Below are 20,679 nucleotides of genomic sequence, written 5' to 3' on the forward strand. Positions count from 1 at the left end.
AGTGAATAATATTGAATGTTTACACTTGTACACATCACTTTCTCTTATCAGACAAGCACATCTTGTCTGCCTGGAGTCTCTGGAGAGTCCCAAAGGACCTTGGCATATTATCTGAGGGAAGCAGATTCACAGAACGCTGTCTTTCACTGAATGGAGCAGCATGAGGCAACTCGTATCTGTTCCACTCGCAGCTTTTCTTCTTCTTCAGTGTCTCTCTGGGGCTCAGGAAGTGAATGGCCTAATGTGTGCAAGAGCGAGTGTGCATGTGTGTGTACATGTGTGTGTGTGTATAGTGTTTCATTTCACTCACATTCATGCGTTATGAATAACAAGAAAATAAAACAATCCAGCTCCGCCAGCACTCACTCACTAACACCTGTTTAATCCGTACAAAAATAAAAAGACAGTTTGTGTGTTTACAGGAGTTTTCCTATAACACAGAACATGGCTCTGTTTCTCTCTGCTATTATCTCTTTCATGGCTGCACAGGAAAATAAGATATAATATGTAAATAGTCTGGCACATCCCGGGTCAGGCTAGCTGTTTCCCCCCAGATTCCAGTCGTAAGCTAATGGGCTGCTGGCTAGCATCTTCGTGTTCCATCCACAAGGCCGCGTGATGAGGCCTAAACATCTGGAAAAAGTTATCAAGTGGACCTCGGGTTGAGACGTTTTGGTCCAAATACTTTAACGCTACACAGAAATAAAATGCGGCTTTTAACACATCCAAAGTTATCTGCGGCTAACATCTGAGCTAACATGGACGGTTATCCTTGCAGGGGTACTGGTGTATGTGTCAACAGACATCACTCATATTAATAAATACACCACGTGAAACTGATCCAAATCCAGAGCAAATACAACCCACAACGTTAGTATACCTATTTCTGCATTTCAGTGAGGCCTGCAAATAACCCCTTTGTGTAGAAGAAGGAATTAAGGACAGATTACACTTCAACATCTCAGCAGGAAGCTCCAAACACACGGCGGACAAAAATGAATAAAGCTCATATGAGACTGAGACTGGGGGCTTCAAATCGCACCAGAGCTTTTCATCAACTTTCCACCAAGCATCTGGAATATAAGGAAGAAAAATATTCCTGTAAGACAAACCATCTCGCCGCTGTGCTTTTGATATGAGCCGAGCTGTGCTCTGTATCCACAATAAGCATCCAGTTTCTGCTTATGTATGCCTTGGTACAAGTCAGAGCTCCATAGCAACAAGCTGGAGCCTTTTATGGCCCCCGTGCGTATTGTGGAGCTTAATGAAATCCTGTTCTTGTTCTCTCTTAGAGCTACGCAGTGAAAGACAACCACGGTTTAGCCATCTTACTGCTTAAATCATGCTGAGCATCAATTAATGGCAATCAAATGGTGCTGTGGAAAGAATCTAATTTGGTAGCTAAAAGCTCCTTCTCTCCCTCTCTGGCTGATTTCTCCTCATAGCAGTGTGGGAAAGTAAAGAGACAGCTGCACTTAGGCAGTATAAGGGGAAAACTGTTAGACATATGTCTGTCAGTCTCAAAGCCCTGCAGGATTACGTAGCTGAGATACTGTGTCAGGTCTGTGTGTGGAGCTGTCCAGAGCCCGAACCAGCGGGTGACACATCACAGTCCAACAGGGCACATCGATGGCGTGCTGGAACTTTTGTCAGCTGTGTAACCAGGAAGTGGGAGGCGGGACGCAGGCGAAGGTCTTGCCGCTCTCTCTCAGCCCGAGGTCAGGGTCATCGGAGCAGACGGCTCGGCCAGACGCCCGTCAGCCTAATGGAGTATTGTAAACGTGACGCTGTGGTCAGCAGCGCAGTGTGGTCACCGATTTCATTCCTCCTCTCTGGGTTAAGGTGTGCTAAACTGTGAAGTGAGCAGCTTGTTTGGCTGCGATGAGAAGCCACAGCTGACTGAAAAACACTGGCGTAGCACGCAGATGGTCCTCCCAGTCACTTTTTCCAGTCGCTCCAGCTCGTGACGCTGAATATCCCCTGCTAGTTGGTGACAGCCTCTTTATCGCCTCTTTACTGCCTCACTTTTCCGGTGAGGGACGGTTCTGTTTTTGCAGGCTGTCTGGTCACCTCCCTCTTTAGGTGAGGGGAGGGAGGACTGGCATGAAGGTCTTCTGTGTTTCCAGCAGATAGCTGGATGTGCTGCTAATCCCTGCATACAGTTTAAGTATAGAAAGAAAATGAGAACTGGTGGCTTTGTGAAGGCTAAACGTTAAAGCAGCACCGACAAAAATGTTCCCGGTAACAAGATGACCTTTTGTAAAAACACCAACCAATGAACCTCTTCCTCATCTTTTGATTTGGCAAACAAACACGGCTTTCCATCACCTGCTGCTCTTCCTCATCGTTGATAATGTGTCAAGACGCAGCCAAACACACACATTTTAATGAAAATGATAATAATGATAATTACTGTGCTGGCGCAGCAACGTGTCAGTCGCTTCGCTTCTTTATATCCTCAGAGTCGTCCGGCAGCAATTTACACAAATAAAGGCTAACGTCAGCCATCTTGACGTTTCAAATGAACAATCACAAAATACACTGCGGGTGAAAGAACCTGGCCTGCAGACATTTCTGCGACACACGACCTTGTGTGAGCACGTGTTGGACGAGATTTGGTGTCCCTGTTCGCCCTGCAGGACCTTTTTCATGTATTGGCAATGAGGCAGCAGGGGAAAAGCCAACCCCGCCCCCAATAAGTGTGTGCGAAGCCATTTTTCCATTAAATCCTGGCTTTAACCCCAACGACCCCCACATGAACACCAGGCTTCCTCCATCCCCCCCAGAGGATGAGGGAACTGACTGAGTACTACAGCGCGAGGAGTGAGCCCTGTTGGCTACAGCGTCGCGGCTCACGCTCAGCTCTAAAGCAGGTTTATGAAGGGTGAAGGTGGGGGAGACCGGGGTCTTGGATGTCATATAAACTGTGCGACACACTAAATAAAACGTCCTCTCCGAATGCACAAACACTGAAGCGTGAATGGAGGTGTGAATACTGTGGTGCTGTGCTGTTTGACTGAGCCTGGCCAGCTGCTGCCTCACCTCAGGGTGAGCGTCTGAGCCCGTTCAGGTGTGGTGCTTTCATACACGCGTCAGGTTTGCATTTAAGCTGCCCAAAGTCAAAACGTTTGAGCTGATGGACTGCAGGTATGTCCATTTTCTCCACAAAAAGTCCTCAGCGTTTCCACAAATTTTTACTCCTGGCACATTTGAGCCTTCAAGGAACTAAAATAAAAATTCCTGCACTGGTATTAACAGCAATACGGAATTGGGACCTGCACATAGCCCTGTTTGTCTTCCTGTGTGGAGCCACTACTGTTTCCACCCTGCTCTGTCTCCATTACACAAATAACAACAATCCCATTTCCAACAGACAACAGTCGTCCGTCACGAGTCCTCATACATGACTGTCCCTGCTGAAGAAGACACGAGGTCAACAATCTGCAGCTGCTGCTATCCATACTGCTGTCCACACGTCAGTCTGCATGTTTGCAGTCAGAGACGTCTGTGCTGATTGGCTACAGCTCAGGAGCAACAGCCTATCAGCACTGAATAATTTGAATTCACTAAAATTTTTCAACTAAAAAAAGAACAACATTAGCTTACAAACTGTAGTATTAAGTTGGAGAAAATGAGCTGCTCAGAAGTACCTCAAAGCTGTAGTCCTTCGTCACATTCCATCACTGGTTTTTCTAAATTCTGACACAGTGATTCAGGTTTTGGTATCAGGTATCGGTCCTGTGGATTACTAACGATCGGTCGACCTGCTGTCCACCTGGCTTGGCTCTCAGGTTCCCGCTGCAGTGAGCCTGACAGTAGAAGGCTGCTGCCGTCCACACAGCATCTTCACATTTACATCAAGCTAAAAAACATCCGTTACCGTTCCTACAGAAGTTTCCACGCCGCGCTGCTGAGAGGCCTCCTCTGATGTGACCACACTTAAAATGTCACTTATGATGATGGCTGTTTGCCAGTAACTACAATAGACAGTATTGACTTTCTTGAGAGCTCTCAGAGCACTCAGCAGTGATTAACCGAACCATCCCAGCCAGAAGTGAGGAACATAATAAACATTGATCGCAGGTACATTCTCCACGGCTGAATATCTCCTAATAAAATCATCATGTGGACCATCTTTACATTAATGCGTGGCAGAGCGCAGCCTGTAACGGTTGGCTGTGCCGCAGGCTTGTTACCTTGGTGACGGAAACGAAAGGTCAGTTCGCTCAGCACGTGTGGCACAAGTGAAGCGTCTCTGCGTCCGTGTGACTGTGCATAGAGCGGCGCGTGCACGTCACCGTGATGACACGGCAGAGCAAACGGGTGCGACGCGACACACGTGGCTGCAGCGATGTGGTGTTTACACGCTGACAGGTGCAGTCCTCTTGTCAAAATGAATCAACGAGGGCTCGCTCGCAAGGCCAGTAGGAAAAAGGTATGAGAATAATAAGTATTACGTGTGGTCACTGAACTCTCATTACGCCTTACTGTTCCCATAGAAACACCCCAGAAGCAGAAGAACAACGGAATCAGCAAAATGACGCAAGATGAACTTCTGCGCTGTGACACTGACAGAAAATAGTTCCTACATGAACATGCTCACAACGCGGTCTGTGGACCGTCACGAGTTGCAGGGTCATGGTTTCATTTAGGGGTGAACTGTCCCTTTAACAACCTCTACAGGTACCACATCACCTCATGTGGTTACATCTGACTTGTTGTGACTTTATTCTGGTTTTGTTGCACAGAACCTTGTGTTTTAGTCACTGTGACGAACCCACAAAAGGCTTCGTCACTTCCTCTAATTAAAAGCTAATGTGAACTCAGCTTACATGTTCACAGTAAAACGTTCTCACACAGAATCAGGTTTGAGCTCCTGCCTCCTGAGCCCACATGACTTACAGAACCAAAGGAAAATGAAGACATCCTCTCCCTCTCCGTCGGCCTCGTGTTCCCACACTGTCTGCCTGATGTTTCGCGTGTTTGGCGAGCGAAGCGCGAGGCTCGGAGCCTTTGAAGCCTGCCGTTAGCAGCGTTCGCTGTGTGAAACAAGCTTCTCTCTTCGTTGTTTGACATCACAGAATTTTGGTCTCGGCTTGATAAAATATACATATGTACCATGTATAATGCATAATGGTATTCTGTGAGTGTGCTGTTCAAACGTGTTACGCCCCCCCACCACCACCACCACACAAAGGAGTCACACTCAGACCGGCACACCTGTGTGGACGGGCGGACCCGGGCTGTCCCAGGGGCCCCGGCTGTGCGTGGGGGCAGCCTGCAGGGCGCTCCATCACACGCTGCCCCCACAGGGAACTTCACTGTGTTTAGTCCACCACAGGGGCGTCAGAGAGGCAGCTCGGTGGCGGGGACAGTTTTCATGTCTGCTGCAGTCGTACATAAACTGCATGAATCCTGTGTTCTGCAGCGCCATTAAAACAAAGTGAACAAAGTGTTGGTGGCCTCTGTTGGACGGGAGGGAAATACGTGAGCTGTTTGCTCTCTTGTTTCTCTGCTGGTCTTCGCTGCTCGGTGAAGGACTCGACTGTAACTCGTATTGTCTCTTCTCTGTCTCACTTTCACTTTCCACGAGTGAGGAGCAGGCCTGTGAAGGCGGCCCTATGAAAAGGGTTTTTTCAGTGTGAAGACAGAGGCGGCTTTTCTCCTCACTGTGTCTGACATGGGTGCTTCAGAGTGAGCCTGATCGAGGGCATGCTTTAGTTTCACTTCCTTCCTCTATTCCATTTCCTGATTTCCTGTGCATGTTGAGGCTCACGGCTGATCTGTGTGAGAGGCTGCTGCTGCGCAGCTTAAAGCCAGGGAAAACAAGGCAGCAGAGGACCGTCAGGGCACATTTCAACATTTACATTTCAATCAAATTACACGATTACATCCCTCTGAAGCCCGACACAGCGTCAGGTTTATGTGTTTAAGCAGCTGTCAGCACATCTGAACTGAGTGCATCGATGGCTGCCTCATTCTGGCCCACATTCTGATAGTTAGCTTGGTTTCAGCCTTTGCTAACAGTATTATGACAGAACAGCCTTAGGAATAAGACATTAAAGGAACAGTTCACCCAAAAAAAAAGAAAGTTCGGTCATTATCTCCTCACCATCACACTGATGGAAAGTCAGGCGAAGTTTCTTTGCCCACAAAACATTTCAGGAGCTTTACAGGATGGCAGCATTTTACTAAACAATTGAAGACTTCTCTTAAAAAGAAAAAAAACATTGGTGTAAGTCAATGAGACCACAAACTGATCTGAAAAGATGATGTTTTCACCTTTGTTTAATCTTCTAATCTAAGCACTGAGGTGAGGAGATAATGACTGCATTTCTGAATTTCTAGGTGAACTGTCCCTTTATTGTTCCAACTGGCATACATTCGCAGTCGAATTCAGCAGAACACTGACTCAAACGTTTTGAGAAACAAGTTACAGAGAGGCTACCTGCTGCTGGCTTGACCACATGGCCGCTCTGTTGCGGCATGACAAGCAATCTATAGTTCCTTCTAACGCTAAACCACCGATTTTCACTGAATGAGACAAAAAACACAACTACTGATTATGTGGGTGTTTGTTCTCTGTAGAAGCCCCAAATGCAGCAGTTGCTGCGGTTCAGCTGTGCCCAGACTGATCGCTTCATTACAGTCCTGTAAATTCAAATGAGATGAAAATGTGGCTTTACAGCTTCGGTCCTCCACCGCAACTTCGAGCTCACCAGTTCAAACAGAGCCTGTGCATCGTCATTCTTCTTCTTCTTTGATCAGACCAGCGCACAGATCAGCTCATTTCATCAGTAAACACACTGATGCCACTGGTTCCATTCCAAATGGCTTTCTGTCGCCTACACGAGCCCACGCAAACCTCTGAAAACAGAAGCAGCCCGTCGTGATGCTAACGTCACATGTGAACTCTGCAGAGCTTCTCTAACCCTTCAGGGCCCTTTATGTCCTCAGAGATGTGTGCACGGGGGCCAGACAGGCTCTTTGTAGTCCTGTCTCTGCGCTGCCTTTGTCTTTCCGTCTCATGGGTCCCATGGGTGAGGCCACAGCGGCGTCCCATGTGTTACAACTAGCCAATGATAAAGTAGCTGCCACCGCCCTCATGAATTATGCAGAGGAGGGGAAAAGGGGAAGCAACTCCACCCTCGGTTATGTAAATGTAACTTAGAGGAGACGGAGGGAGGAAAGTTTCCTTTGGGAGGGTGGTGTTGACACCCCCTTTCAGCTGAACGGTGAGAGAGGGAGTTGATATCCAGCATCACGCGGCGTCAATGTGTCTGAAAGTCGCGATCTACTGACATACATCTGAAGGCTCAGAGTGAACGTTTGGCGTGATCATCCACAAAACGTGTCAGCCGCCGTTCATCACAACAGTAAGTGAACCTGCAGCGCCCGGACGGTTTCTCCAGGCGGAAATCCTCTGGTGAACAGGAAGTGATGCGCTCTGTGGCTTTTTCTGCGATAAACGAAGACGAACAAAAACATCCCAGAAAAACATTCAACGCTGGACACACAATTCATCCGGCTGAAGTGCAGTACAAAAACACTGCAGTAACAAGCCCTTCCGGACGTCGTACTCGTGTACAGTACACGCTCACATAGGCGTGAACTCGCACAAACGCGCTTTGGCGATGTATGGGAATGTGTCTGATCCTATTACTGATGCTAATTCACCTCTGAATGGAGCTTCATCACTGCCTCTGTGTGAGTAAGACATCCAGCCATGCATAAAACAAACTCTGCCTATAAATAACTCAGTCTGGACCAGGCCAGGCCAGGCCAGGCCAGGCCAGGCCAGAAGCTGAGCCTAAGTATGGCTGTCAGCCCCTCTGTGGATGTCAGCTCCGTGGTCTGTCGTTACGTTACTGACAGCAAACACTGACCTCCCTGCCAGTAACTGTACTGGTGCGAGCAGAACGTCTAACAGTAAATGGTCCAATCAGCTTCTCCGCTTACACTCCCAATCGAGTTTTCTCTGAGATCTCCGAGTAAACGGATCCTTGGCTGATTTCCACTCGCGCTGATGACATTAAAATCCTCTGTGCTTTTTTAAACTGTCCACTTCACCTGGAGCTCACGTTGAACGAGGTCAGATCAAACTGACTCCCCCTGTCAACATCCACGCTGCTCACATTCAAACCTTAATCACCTGTCCGGCGTCAGCTGAGCGCACGAGGGCATCCTTTACAGTGTGATACGCTGCTGTCTCTGAGTTACGGTCTGATTATTCTACAGCAGGTCTGCAGCCTCAGTAGGTGAGCGTCGACCTCACTGTGTGCTGTCACCGAGCCAGACGCACAGATTCTCTGTTATGAAGGCGCATATTAATCTGGTCGTGACTCCGGCTGTCCTGTTATTGAAGCAGATGGTATCCAACAAGCGGGAGCCACACGGCCTCAGCTCTCTATCCATCCATCCATCCATCTATCCATCTATCCATCTATCTATCCATCCATCTATCCATCTATCCATCTATCTATCCATCTATCCATCTATCTATCCATCTATCTATCCATCTACACTGGATATTTTAGTGATATTGCTACGTATAAAACCAGACCAACCGATCTGGTGATGTTTACAGGCCAAACAAACAGATTATTTGCTTTGTTTTCCTAATGGAAAAGTTTGGCGGTAAAATATCAGGTTAGTTGTTCATGTTGTTAATCCTATGAGGCCCCCTTCTCAGATCAAATCACCATCGCTTCACCTTCATCTCCCCCGTGTATCTTCATCACCTATAGAGGGCAGCTTCAGGAGCTCTGCGCACATAACGGTTCAGTGTTGACCAACAGAGCCTGGAAGTTACACTCACTGTAAGACACCCACACGACAAAGTGAAGTGAAACACTCAGACAAAGTGTTTGTTTTTTGTCATTTTCGCTCACAACGTAACTTAAAGCTGGCCCACATCTCGTCCAAATTTCGTCCAAATCTCGGGCAATTTAGTGTTTCCATACTCACTGTCAAAGGTACTGGCGTCATGAAGCAAAAGTTAAGCGCTCTCTACGATGGAAAGGATAACCTTTTATCGTCGGCATATATTCCATATACAAGTATGCACTGCTTTGACTAAAAATTCAACTAATATAATTCTTTAACTTATTTGAACCGTTTTCCGCCACCAAAATCCACTGTGGGGGCGGTGACGAGCGCCACAACCAAGATTTTAAAAAGTTGAAATATCCCTAAAACAAAGTCCTAATTTGTGATTTACGTGATGCCGGATTTGACACACATTTGTTTCGATGAGTTTCGAAGATCAAGTCGTGTTCTAGCGGGGCTGCTCTTTTTGTCGACAATCAATGAAACTGTAAACCAACGTAATTCTTACGGAGTCTGGTCGCGCTCCCTCCAGCGGGGTGTTAAGTTCGTCGAGGCAGCGAGAAGCACATATGAAGGATGTCTCCAGTCGTTTCTTACCTGTGACATTTGCGGTCGAAGGTTGATTTCCTTGAGGTTGATGGTCTGGGGTCTCAGGTTGTTGAGCAGATGGCAGAGGAGGACTCCATCCCGGAGGGTCTGGGCCAAGTCAAAAACCTGCGCGTTCTCCCATGTAACCCGGTGGTTAGCTGGAAGCACCTTGCAGTTAATTAACCACAGCGCGCATTGCCTCCAGTACTCCATCATTCTTCTTACTTCAGCCGTGCGACCTCTGAGACAAAATGTTGTTGACGTAGCGCGTGAAACTGCGGACGGCTCGGCAGCGCGTCTTAAATCGACTCCATTCTGCATCCGCCAGCTGTGAAACCCGATGGAAGCGGAACTGGAGCCCGGCGGAGAGCTGTGAAGATGCAGGGCAGCCGCTCCACAGATGACGGTCCGCTGTACTGAGGCTGTGGATGGAGCGCGCCCTGCACTCTTCCTCTCTCTCTCTCTATTCCCTCCCCCTCACCCAGTCAGTTCCTCACCTCTTCCGCTCGCCACCCATAGGCTCGTTGAGATTACAGTGAAACATGAAACAAGACAGAAAGCCGCATTCATTAAAGCAGCTCGTTTTTACAGCCAACCTGATCGTCACCAGGTTCCTCTCTGCATGCAAACATCACAGCTGCCGGGAATGTGAGCACAGAGCTAATGGTTAAACACAGCAAATAAGTTCACCTGTCGGACATAAAGACTCACTGTGATGCTTTCCAAAGTGATGACATGGATGCTAATTTCATGTAATTACAGCCTCGCACTGCATAGTGTTGCTACTGTGAGTTCAATAAAAACTTGAATCAAATGTAAATACGGTATCAGTAAATAAGAGTCGGTGTGATGTGTTCCTGTTCAGTGATGCTTCTTGTCTGCTTTTACCAGAACTCTGAAGTTTTCATTTGCATGGCTGAATCTCTGGCTTGTGGAGGTTTTAGGAGGAAGTGTGTGTTATCTGCTGATTCTTAAACTGTGTGGAGGTTATTGGTGCTGCACAGCTTGCAGTTCTGTTCCCGACACACACCAACGGCTCACAGCATCTTATTCTGAAAATAAAATGCTGTGAGCCGTTGGCAGTTTTTAATAAATTCACCGTATATTTTAGTAAGTTTGTCCATTGATAAAGCAGTAACTTATCATTTATGATTCGGCGACAGAATATTTGCATATTTTAACACCCGCCAACTCAAAACTGTGTTCAATCACTTCGTCAAAATGTATGAGACCACAGAAACTGTCACCTTCTGCCGTTTCTTATTGCTCCCCTCCTCCAGCAGCACACCAGTGGCCTCACAAACAGTCTCCTCCAAACTGATCTTATCGCTTCCTGCAATGAAAGGCCAATTAGCTCCCCTCAGTCCATCTAATAAACCCATTTCAGTGTCTGAAAGTCCAGTTCATCGTTAATTAACGCTGGAAAAACAAGAAACCAAGCAGAGTCTCATCACTGTGGAAAACATCAAGTGTTTTAAGTAGCTACGGTGGCCCAGAAGTGTCAAACCAAATGCATAACAGCTGTAATATTAACATTTTCCATGAGCAGTTAAATTAATTCTGAAACATCAATGCACATCATGTGAGCATTTATTTAAAGCTACACCTGGAAGTAACGTACTGTTTCCAAAACAGTATATATTCTTCCTTCATAACTCATCACTGAGAGCTTGATTTGCTTTCCTGAGCCAAATACGCAGTCCAGCTGAAGTTGGGTTTCTCTCTTCCTGCCTCTGCGGGAATAAGACGAGGAACCTCTCCGGTTTGTGCTCACTGCTCTGACTCATAAGCATCAAACTAAATGTTTTAAACTGCTCGGTAACGACAATGAAAAGGATGTTGGCTTCAGCTGCCTGCCACACTGGACGCGTTGCTCTCGAGCAAGGCAGCGCAGACCGCAGTGAACGGCCTCCAGGCGTGAACAAGAAGCAGCTGAGTGCACCTGCAATACAGTTCAGACTGAAACAAGTTTTTATTGATCCTCGCTGGGCCATTAGCGCAACAGCAAGCAATGGGCTGCACGAAGAGTGAGGAGCAAATGGAAATGAATATCTGGATCAGGATGTGGGCGATGAGAGGTGATTGGAGTCTCACAGTGGGAAGTTCTGGGTGTCAGCTGCTACCCTGCGCAGGATAAACATGGCAGGTGATGCATGATGGATGGATCAAGAAGCTGCAAAAGGTGACGTAACCGTGAGAGCAACATCACATCTCACAACAGAGACAGGAACGTAGAAGGAAGTGAAATGGGAACGACTGTGAAAACCAGTGTGACTCTGAGCGCAGAGCGGCGGTGCAGAGATGTGCTGGTAATCTCATTAGCAAAGCCATACGAGGTCGCTCTCACAGAAATGATGGAAGATAAGAGGACAGGAACTGCACACCTACGGGATTCATTTCCTTTTGGAGACAGAAACAAGATTCAAAGAGACGTTAAAGAACGTATGTCGATGAATCATACCATTCGCCTTTACACACGATGACTGAACGCAGGCCTGTGCAAACAGTGCTGTGAACATCAGGATGGCCCGCACTTCTGCGATCTCTGCACCCTCACGTCTTCATATTTGTGCAGAGGGTTTGGATGAATGTCCTGTGACACTGATTGGCTTCTCCACATTGTAGTCGAATCAAGGCTGATCGAGAGAGGAGGCGGTTTGTGTGGCTGCGCTGTGAGCATCCAGCTTTGTCCTCCGCCGGCCACAGACGGGATGCCGGGGCCGACATAGCACAGATGACAGGAGAGGTGGCTAACGGCCGGACGCCGGCACACCTCTCTGCACCCTTCTCCTGTTTCAGCCTCCTCTCCCCGACTGGAAGGACAGCCATGTGTCCGGGCAATTATCAGCATTCCTCTGATGAATACTGCACAGGCTCAAACACAAAGCTGTCATAACCGAGCGTCCGCTGTTTTCTGTAGCACTGTTGCACACGCTATTCTTCACATGGAGCCAAATTCACGTGGATATCAATGATTTTCCAGTTTCTGAGTTTTTCACCTTTCATTCCAGTTTCACCTGGAATGTGACCAGAATTGAGAGGCAATGACGAATCATGTAAGCTTCCAACAAACAGCACGACTGCGTCTGGGCACACATGGTGGATGCCATCTGAGTGCCAGCGCTTTGTTTTCACTGCTGCAGCACTTTAATTAAAGTGCTGCAGCAATCAAATAAGAGATAAAATGTGAGTCGCTGTAGAAAACCAAGAGGAGAGCACACGATAGGAGGCTATAGGATCTGACAGACTTATTAGATAAAAGCCACAGCCACGCTAGCAGCTCTGTGAGGCTAACCTGAGGCTAAAGTTTAGCATGTTCACCGTGTCAGTCCGTTAGCTTTGAACTGAGGATGGAGCTGCATGAAAAGTTTTTCTTAATCCGTCCTGAGGAGGACTTTAGTGTTTGGCCAAAACTTCGTTGTAGTCCAGAGGTCAAGTTAGAGGATCCCAGTCCTCCTGTTGAGACCGTGAATGAAAAACACACACGTCACCACGGTTACCAAATGATCTGCATGAAGACATGAGATCACATCCTGAAACAGATTTCCCAATCAGCAGAAGGATTTAATTTGTAGTTTAGCTTTAAAATCATACAAAAGCCAGACATTTAGCAACACAAAATTATGCTTCTGGTCCGACACCAAGAATAGCTCCAGAGTTCGACTGGAAGCGAACTGAGACCTCCACACAGGGCGGTCTCAGCTTGCTTGGGCCGCCCCTCATCTGACTGCGATTGCTGTGCGATTCACATTCGCCCCAACAAAACGATTTTTGGGCAGAAACGCTTCTGTTTTCAAAGTCAGCTGCTCCAAACACGCCAGGTGTGAAGACAGGCTGAAAAATGGGAGCCAAAGTAAGGACTTAAAAACCTCTGTGCTTTGAGCGAGCCTGGCTGTAGACTCACATGTAATCTATTTCACCGGTTACAGTCGTGTGTTGCATTTCTACTCCAAGCAGATGCCTAAAAAAAACCCAGAAAGAGAAAAAGTCACCTGAACTAAAAGCGTTGTGAACCACAGCACTGTTTGTTTCCACATTAACGTACATTCCCTCCATGTTGAACACTGATGCCAAAACTTGCAGAGTAACAGGGTGGCATCCTCTGCACGCCCCACCGTCCTGCCAGATGATCAAAGCTCCTAAAGCTCAGCGGCCCTCCGAACACGAGGGCACTGCCACATCGCCCGCACTCCATCGATATCTTCTCGCAGCTCTGCCAGGTTGTAATTTATAGAGCATCGCTCAGCTCATTGTGTCACTTGATCCGGTGGCTGATCTATTTGTGCAGCTCCCGTGTGCCTCTGTGAAGGGCACGTTATCTGCCTGCCAGAGAAAGCAAATGCTCTCCATTTCCTGTAGATTCGCCCCATGAGGATTCAGCTGCGTCCTCAGGCTGCATTTACCTTTAAATACAACCATTTATATACATTAAAACACTATTAGTCCTTTCGAACTCTCCTCCATTTTCCTTTTATTGGTGCAGCATTTTCAGTAAGCATATCTTGAGCAGGATTTAAAAACGTTAAACAACTTTTTCTTTCAGAATGACATCCACCAGATAACACTGAAGGCAGCCAGTGCAGTTTTTTTGTTGTCTAACTGCTATTGATTGTCTGACCCTACCCTCCGAACTCTTATTTTGCTGGTTTGGGAGGCCTGAAGAGAAATCAATGGCCTGGGATACCCACAAGAGGCCGGGGATAAGTGGAAGCTGGCCAGGCCTTGCAGGGTTTCATCAGAGCTGGAACAGACGGGATCAGCTGGGGGACCATCAGGATGGAGGCAATGAAGTGGAAAACATACAGAGGGAGAGCATGATGAATCAAAATGACAAAGGACTGTCTTTAAAAAGCAGTTTCAGCGTATAGTAATTTATCCTCTGGTGCTGCAATAGACTTCTTTAAGTGCAAATGAGCTGATAAATGAAGTGCTTAACCTTAAAGAAATGGTTTTGTTATCCGGAGCGTAGACAGACGGGGTCAGACACGGCTGGACGCCAACCCATTCGCCTGAATAAATGTTGGCACCATACGTTTCTGCAAGCCACGGATATGTTAAAACATTTCCAGGTTTCATTTCGGAAAAATGTCTTCTCAAAAATATACAAAAAATGTCCTGACGTCACCGTGAAAACTGCCTTAAAAAATTGCCACAAAGGCAACAGCAAAATGTCGAGGTAGTCCTGAACGGTGGTCTCTTGCTTGGCAGCCGTCTCGCCGTCCCCTCCTCCTCCTCCTCCTGGTGAGAAGGTCAAACTGCTCATTTTCCAATGCTTTATAACCACAGAATTAACCGTACACGTCACCCACTGGTTTGTGGACCAACTTTGTGAAGCCTCCAGTAGTCCGTGAGCATATTCACACATGAGGGTGAAGCTTTCAAAGTGAATCACAAGGTAGCCCCACCCTGAAGCGTCACGTTTTATGGTCTAGTTTACTCCAAATGGGAGCAAAATGAACATCACGCTGTACTGAAGAAGACTTCAAACTGGAGTCCACAGACATGTTAGGAAACTGTTTACTGAGGTCATAAATCTACTGAGACGTTGGTTCATTTTCTCATAAGCTTACGTAATCAGACTTCTTTTTGAAACCAGTGGCATCGCCCCCTGCTGGACATTAGAGAGAATGAAGAATTAAGGCACTTCTGCATTGGCTTCTCTTTTCATACGCAGAAGCTCCGTCCATATTTTATACTGTCTGTGTTTATGACCAAATGTCTGCAAAACTAACGGCATCCTCATCAGCTTTACTTCTAACGCCATCAATCAAGATGGTGAACATCTCACAAGCGCCTCGTTGGCCTCCCTCCAGTCCGACACAGTTCTCTGGGTTGTCATTGGTGTGTGTGCTTATCGCTGGGCTGATGTCACTTTCCCCCCCCGTTAGAAAGCTGACACCCACACAACGTTTTACAACACTTCAGCTGGAGACGAGGCTCTACGGTAAGACTGAAGTCAAAGTCAAATTATCTGTCAGCTCAGTGTGATGCACCATATTGTTTGTGTCGTATTAAATTATTAATGGAAATAAATAGTATTTTAAGCATATTCCAAAATAGCTGAACAAAAGTGCGTTCACCCTAAGGTTATAAAAAATGCTTAGGAATCATTTTTCACCAGATATTATGTAATCAGCAGACATGACACACAAGTTTGCATGGTAACTTATATTTTTCTGTCAAAATAAATATTAAGAAAATGGATAAGCCCAAAGAAACAATATGACTTCAGCGTCTGGAGGAACATCTGGGGCATATGAGCATTTCAGCAGCAGTGGGCTGTATTTCTGCTGCATTAATTCAAAGTACAGGCATTCATTTCAGGAGTCAAGGAAACCCTCACATTATTTCTTGTTATTTCTGTGTGAAATGAGAGCAGATGGCCTTGACTTTGGCAGACAGAGCCATTGGGGCCATAATTGGGGCAGCAGTGGCAGATGCAGCAGGTAAGATAAACTGTGTTACTGATGTCGGGACTGAAGCTTGTCCACAAAACCAAATCGACTTCCGTAGATTCCCAGAACCGAACAATTCATGAGCTTCGAGCTTCCGTTGTTTCACACTACATACATGTTCATGTAAATGTTCTGTTTGCCTGTTCTGTGCTACACATTATATATGTTTAAAACAGGGTTTCGCTGTGTTGCACGGAAGCATCAGTCAGCAACATCTGGACATGCTGATAAAGCCCAGGGGAGGTTCCTTAAAGGAGCAGTTCACCCAGTCAATTCAGTCATTATCTTTTCACCCTCATGCTGGTGGAAAGTTGGACAAAGTTTCTTAGTCCACCAAACACCGCAGCGTTGCAGTATTCTGCTAAACAACTGCAGATTTGTTTTAAAATGTTTTTTAAAAAAACAACTGAAAACAAGCATAAAATGGCTCCATACAGCTCGCCTGGTGTAAACCAAGACTCGACTGGCTGGAGAAGATGTTAGTTACTGTTGTTGTTACTGTAGCTGCACTGATGAATCCAAACCAGCCATAGTTATTGGTTACTTTCAGTACCACATCTCAGTTAACACTCCTCACCATGATGCACTGTCAGTTACTGTTACGTTAACGTTCTTCTTTAGGTTCAGGATTATCTTCCTCCGTCACTCACAGCTGATTCCCTTTCTGTGCTATCTGTTGTGTATGTGCAGTGGGTCACATCAAAAACAGAGCTATTGAATGTTCCACTATTTTTCTTCCTCCTGTGTGTGTGTGTGTGTGTGTGTGTGTGTGTGTGTGTGTGCACCCATACAGCCCAGCCCATGCACTGGATCTACAGTCCTGACAGGCTCAAAGAAATTCTCGCCGACCTCGAGCCCCGTCCTGAGTTTCGGCCTCAGTCGGCGAATCCTTTCTACCGCAGGCTGACTGGCGAGCAGACCTGCTATGGAGATCAGGCGTATGTGCTGCTGGAGTCACTGAGCCAGTGTGGAGGTACTGACGATCACCCAAACACAAACACGTGTGTCGTATGTTAACACGACGTGTTAAGGTAATATTACCAAAGTTAGGAATCCTGTGGTGTCCATATTGGAGGGAGGCTGATTCGTCAAAGACTTTCATCTTCACTGCAACAAGTAAACATTTTGGGAGGCTGTCTGAGAAAACAGTCAGCAGGTGATTAGCGTGGCTTAGCTTAGCTTAGCATGGAGAGAGAAGCAGGGGAAAGGGCTGGCCAGAGTTTCTCTCTGAGTACAGATTAAACATAAAAGATTTCTTGTGTTAGCTGGTGATCTTTACAGGTGCTAGCAGACGGATTTGGTGTCGTGCTAAGGTAAGAGTCTTCTGCCTGTAGCCTTATATGAGATGGACAGACATGAGAGTGGAATCAAACAGGAACCCAATTTTAGATATCTAGAACTAAACTTGTGATATCTGTAATGTAAGAACAATTGTTCTTACTGCTGCTGATTAAATGTCAAAAGTGTTTGTCGTAGATGATGTCAGCGTGTTTCATACTGAACAAACAAGAAAACAAAAGCTGTTTTTTGAAGTCGTCATGTCTTTGCAGATGTTGATGTGGAAGACTTGACCAAGCGCATCTACAAGTTCTTCGGCCCGGGCACAGTGTACGATCTGCCGCTCAACGATCCCTACAGGAAGAAAGGAGGTGATGTTCCTGCTTTATGTCCACTTCACATTAATCATCAACTTTATAGGCCTGAAAGCATAGGAGAACCTTTGTTACTGTCTGATAACCACGTCCATGAAGTTCCTCCCTGCTGACGGGGAATTCCCTCTCTGGGAAGATATTCCACACAGTCAGACTTCCCTGTTCATCTTTTTGGATATTAGCTGCTTGTTTTTACTGACAGGATATCAGCCAAACACGGCGCTGCCATAAAACACCACAACCGCACAGTAAACTGCTTTATGTCTCAGGACAGAATGAGCGATTCATCAGAGCCGATGTGAGTTAGCAGATAGAGAAAAGAGCTCCACCTACAGAAACTTAAACTGCATCAATGGGAAGGTCAAGCAAATGTTTCTTCTCCTCTTCATGCAGATGAAACAGTCTCTTCATTTCTCTTTATGAAATGGCGTTTTGTTATTAGGTCCCAAAGCTGTCCTGCCCATCGATGGCCCATGGAGAAACGGCAGCCTGAAGGCTTTCATCAGAAATGTAGATGGCGGCAAAGAAGAAACTGGTAAGCTGACAGGTGGATGAGCTATGAGGACGTCTGCAGTCCTTTTTGGCTGCTGTAATCTGTGTGTGTGTGTGTGTGTGTGTTTGAGGCTGTGACGTGGACTGTCAGATGGACGGCGTCACCAAGCTGGCTCCGGTGGTGGCCATGTACTCTGGCCGACCTGACCTGCTGGAGAAAGTGGAGACGGCCATACGGGTGACCCAGAACAACGACATGTGTGTGGCTGTGACGCTGGCTGCAGCTCGGTAAGACGCACCTCTGACGAAGACGACCAACCTGTGATTTTGAACGGAGTAAAGGGAGGCTTAAACTTTGTTTGTCCATCCAACCAAAGGTTTTTGGAGCACTTCATTCTGAATGGTCCAGATCCCAATGCTCTGGATGCTGTTCTGGCTCAGCTGAATGACCCGAAGAGACAGAACCCTCAGGAGCTGGACCGGGCTGTCACTAGTAAGGCTGCATGTGTCTCTAAAGCTTCATCCTGAGATTCAAACAAATAATTTATAGCACAAAGACTGTCTGTTAAATGTGAAGATGTATCCATGAGCTGGTTAGCTTAGTTTAGCTTAGCTTAGCTTAGCTGAGATTGTTTTCTCATCTATTGTTCTCTCATCCTTCCTCAAAACAAGCAGAGGGATAAGCAAAGGGAATCAAAACTGAAATAAACACAAAATGCGACGTGGAGGAATCAAATTTAGAGGGATTTTAGCATTTGTTTTAACAAAACATCAATAATGCATGTTGTGACCAGTGCAGTGTTTAAACACTAAACAAGAGCTCTGGTCTCTCTTCCTGTATCTCTGCTGAAGTGCACATCCAGCAGGTGAAGGACAACCTGGACAAGACATCCCAACAGCTCATACCTGCTGTGTTCACAAACACATGAGGTAAGCAGCAGGATCCAGCTCTGTTTACTTGGCAGGGTTTCGATACCCTCCCCGTCAGAACATCCGTTCGTGGGCCCTGCAGCCTTTGATCTCCTGACTCACGGTCGCCCTCCTCCTCCTTTTCATTTCCCACCTCCTGCTGGGTTCAGCATCTCAGGTTTTATGGGGCCAAAAGGTTGAGATGTTTAATGTATGTGTGTCCATTCATGCGCCCGCTTTAATTGCAAAATTAAGGATACTGAGCTGTTCTCAGTGTGTTTCTGTGTTTTGGGGTCCAGCCTTGCCTGGTGCGTTCCAGGGAGCGCTTCACGGAGTCCTGACGCTGAACCAGCTGGATGAAGCCGTCAGGGACACCATGCGCTGCGGGGGATGCACCGCCAGCCGAGCCTCCTTCATAGGAGCCTGTTTCGGGGCACAGGTACTGCTGAGATGAGGCTCGCCATCAGTCGCTGCTTTTAAATCTTTATCTTCTGGAAACAAGTCGGAAGTCGGAATTGCAACTCAGAAGAGTGACCTGATGCTCGAGCTCGGCTGGATTTCCTGCATCAGATTTTGCTTATTGTTGTTGTCCATGATTTTCTGTGAATATGCTGATGTGTTTGACAGTGTGCTCCCTTTCAGCTGTCATCTTGATGTGTTTTCAGACTGGTCTCCAGGGAATACCAGAGTCTTGGAGGAAGAGGACGTTCAGATATCCTCTGCTGTTGGAGCAAGCCAAGAACGTGGTCCAAAAACGTCAGCAAATGTAGTTCAGCTTAACCGCCCCCCCCCCCCAATATAAATGTTAAAGTTGCCTTTCAAAGCTATTTCAGAAGACTTTCTCAAGTTGCAGATGTGCTTCGACATGGAAATCCATGACAGTTGCATTCTAAAGTCTCATAGTGAATGAAACTCGAATCCGTTTGTTCTGTAGAAGCTGCATCATACAATGAAGTGAAAATCTGTGCAACATGTTTCTGATTATCTGCTGCAGTTTATCCTCAGCAGCTGCGTAGTAAGCAACAGTTTCAAATAAAGGACTTTTAGTCACTAACATGTCAGTGTTGTCTCACCATCTGTTTGATGCCACTTGGACTGCTGGGCTCCCCAGACCTCAGGAAACATTTTGCTGAAGCTAAGTTCCTCTTACCCAACTACTGTTATTGTGAAGCGAAAGCGCAGACAGACACAGATTTATTACTGGAACAACCCGGGACTGCAGCCTATTCCTCCCCTCCCTCAAAGGAGTTTTTCCGCCTTGCTGAAAGTGCTGACTTCCAAATTCACATTTAAAGCATCCACCCCAACATCTCTGAAAGTTAGCCAAGCATACAGCGAAGCCAAAGCCTTAATATCTTTGACATAGTGTGGTTATAAAAATGAAGTGTGTAGGCTACTACTGCTGCTGCTGCAGTCCATTAGCTGGTTTACAGCTTAGACCTGTTGATGATAAACAGTTTGAGCTTGTTCAAATCTGGAAATTGCAAATCAATACCTGAATATAAACTGGTGTTCACTAGGAAAACTGCTTGTGTGTTTTGAGTGTGGCCTGAACGTAGGAACCTTCAGGCTGTCGTTCAGCAGAGTAAAAAGATTGCAGCTGACGCTGCCTTGGTAGCCTACAGAGGGAAAGTCATCTGATTTCTCTCTCTGCCTGACTTCCTCCCACACAGCAGGTGGCAGACTGTCTGGCATAATTACATCCAGGCCTGAAGACTGTTTTTGTTTTTACAAAATCTGCCAAAGTCGGTTTC

General features: G+C 46.6%; 2 protein-coding genes across 3 annotated transcripts in view; one reads left to right on the top strand and one right to left on the bottom strand.

The window, feature by feature from the left end:
* The window catches only part of LOC124049337 (guanine nucleotide exchange factor VAV3), a 68,398-nt gene extending 58,549 nt beyond the window's left edge, over positions 1–9,849 (bottom strand). Inside the window, exon 1 of one of the 2 annotated variants that reach the window (XM_046370852.1) lies at positions 9,427–9,849. In XM_046370852.1, the coding sequence (XP_046226808.1) occupies positions 9,427–9,738 (312 nt within the window). In that variant the 5' untranslated portion in view covers positions 9,739–9,849. The remainder of the gene's footprint in view (positions 1–9,426) is intronic. The other variant, XM_046370853.1, reaches the window with a different exon arrangement.
* A 5,437-nt stretch (positions 9,850–15,286) lies between these two features.
* LOC124049885 (crystallin J1B-like) lies at positions 15,287–19,979 on the top strand. The gene is made up of 10 exons (XM_046371983.1): positions 15,287–15,361; positions 15,797–15,863; positions 16,666–16,845; positions 17,423–17,521; positions 17,967–18,059; positions 18,148–18,304; positions 18,394–18,509; positions 18,869–18,946; positions 19,225–19,364; positions 19,591–19,979. The coding sequence occupies exons 2-10, from the start codon at positions 15,797–15,799 to the stop codon at positions 19,693–19,695; spliced, it is 1,035 nt and encodes a 344-aa protein (XP_046227939.1). The 5' UTR covers positions 15,287–15,361; the 3' UTR covers positions 19,696–19,979.
* Positions 19,980–20,679: the final 700 nt, after the last annotated feature.

This window comes from Scatophagus argus, chromosome 18 (genome assembly GCF_020382885.2).
Source record: "Scatophagus argus isolate fScaArg1 chromosome 18, fScaArg1.pri, whole genome shotgun sequence".
Classification (NCBI taxonomy): domain Eukaryota; kingdom Metazoa; phylum Chordata; class Actinopteri; family Scatophagidae; genus Scatophagus; species Scatophagus argus.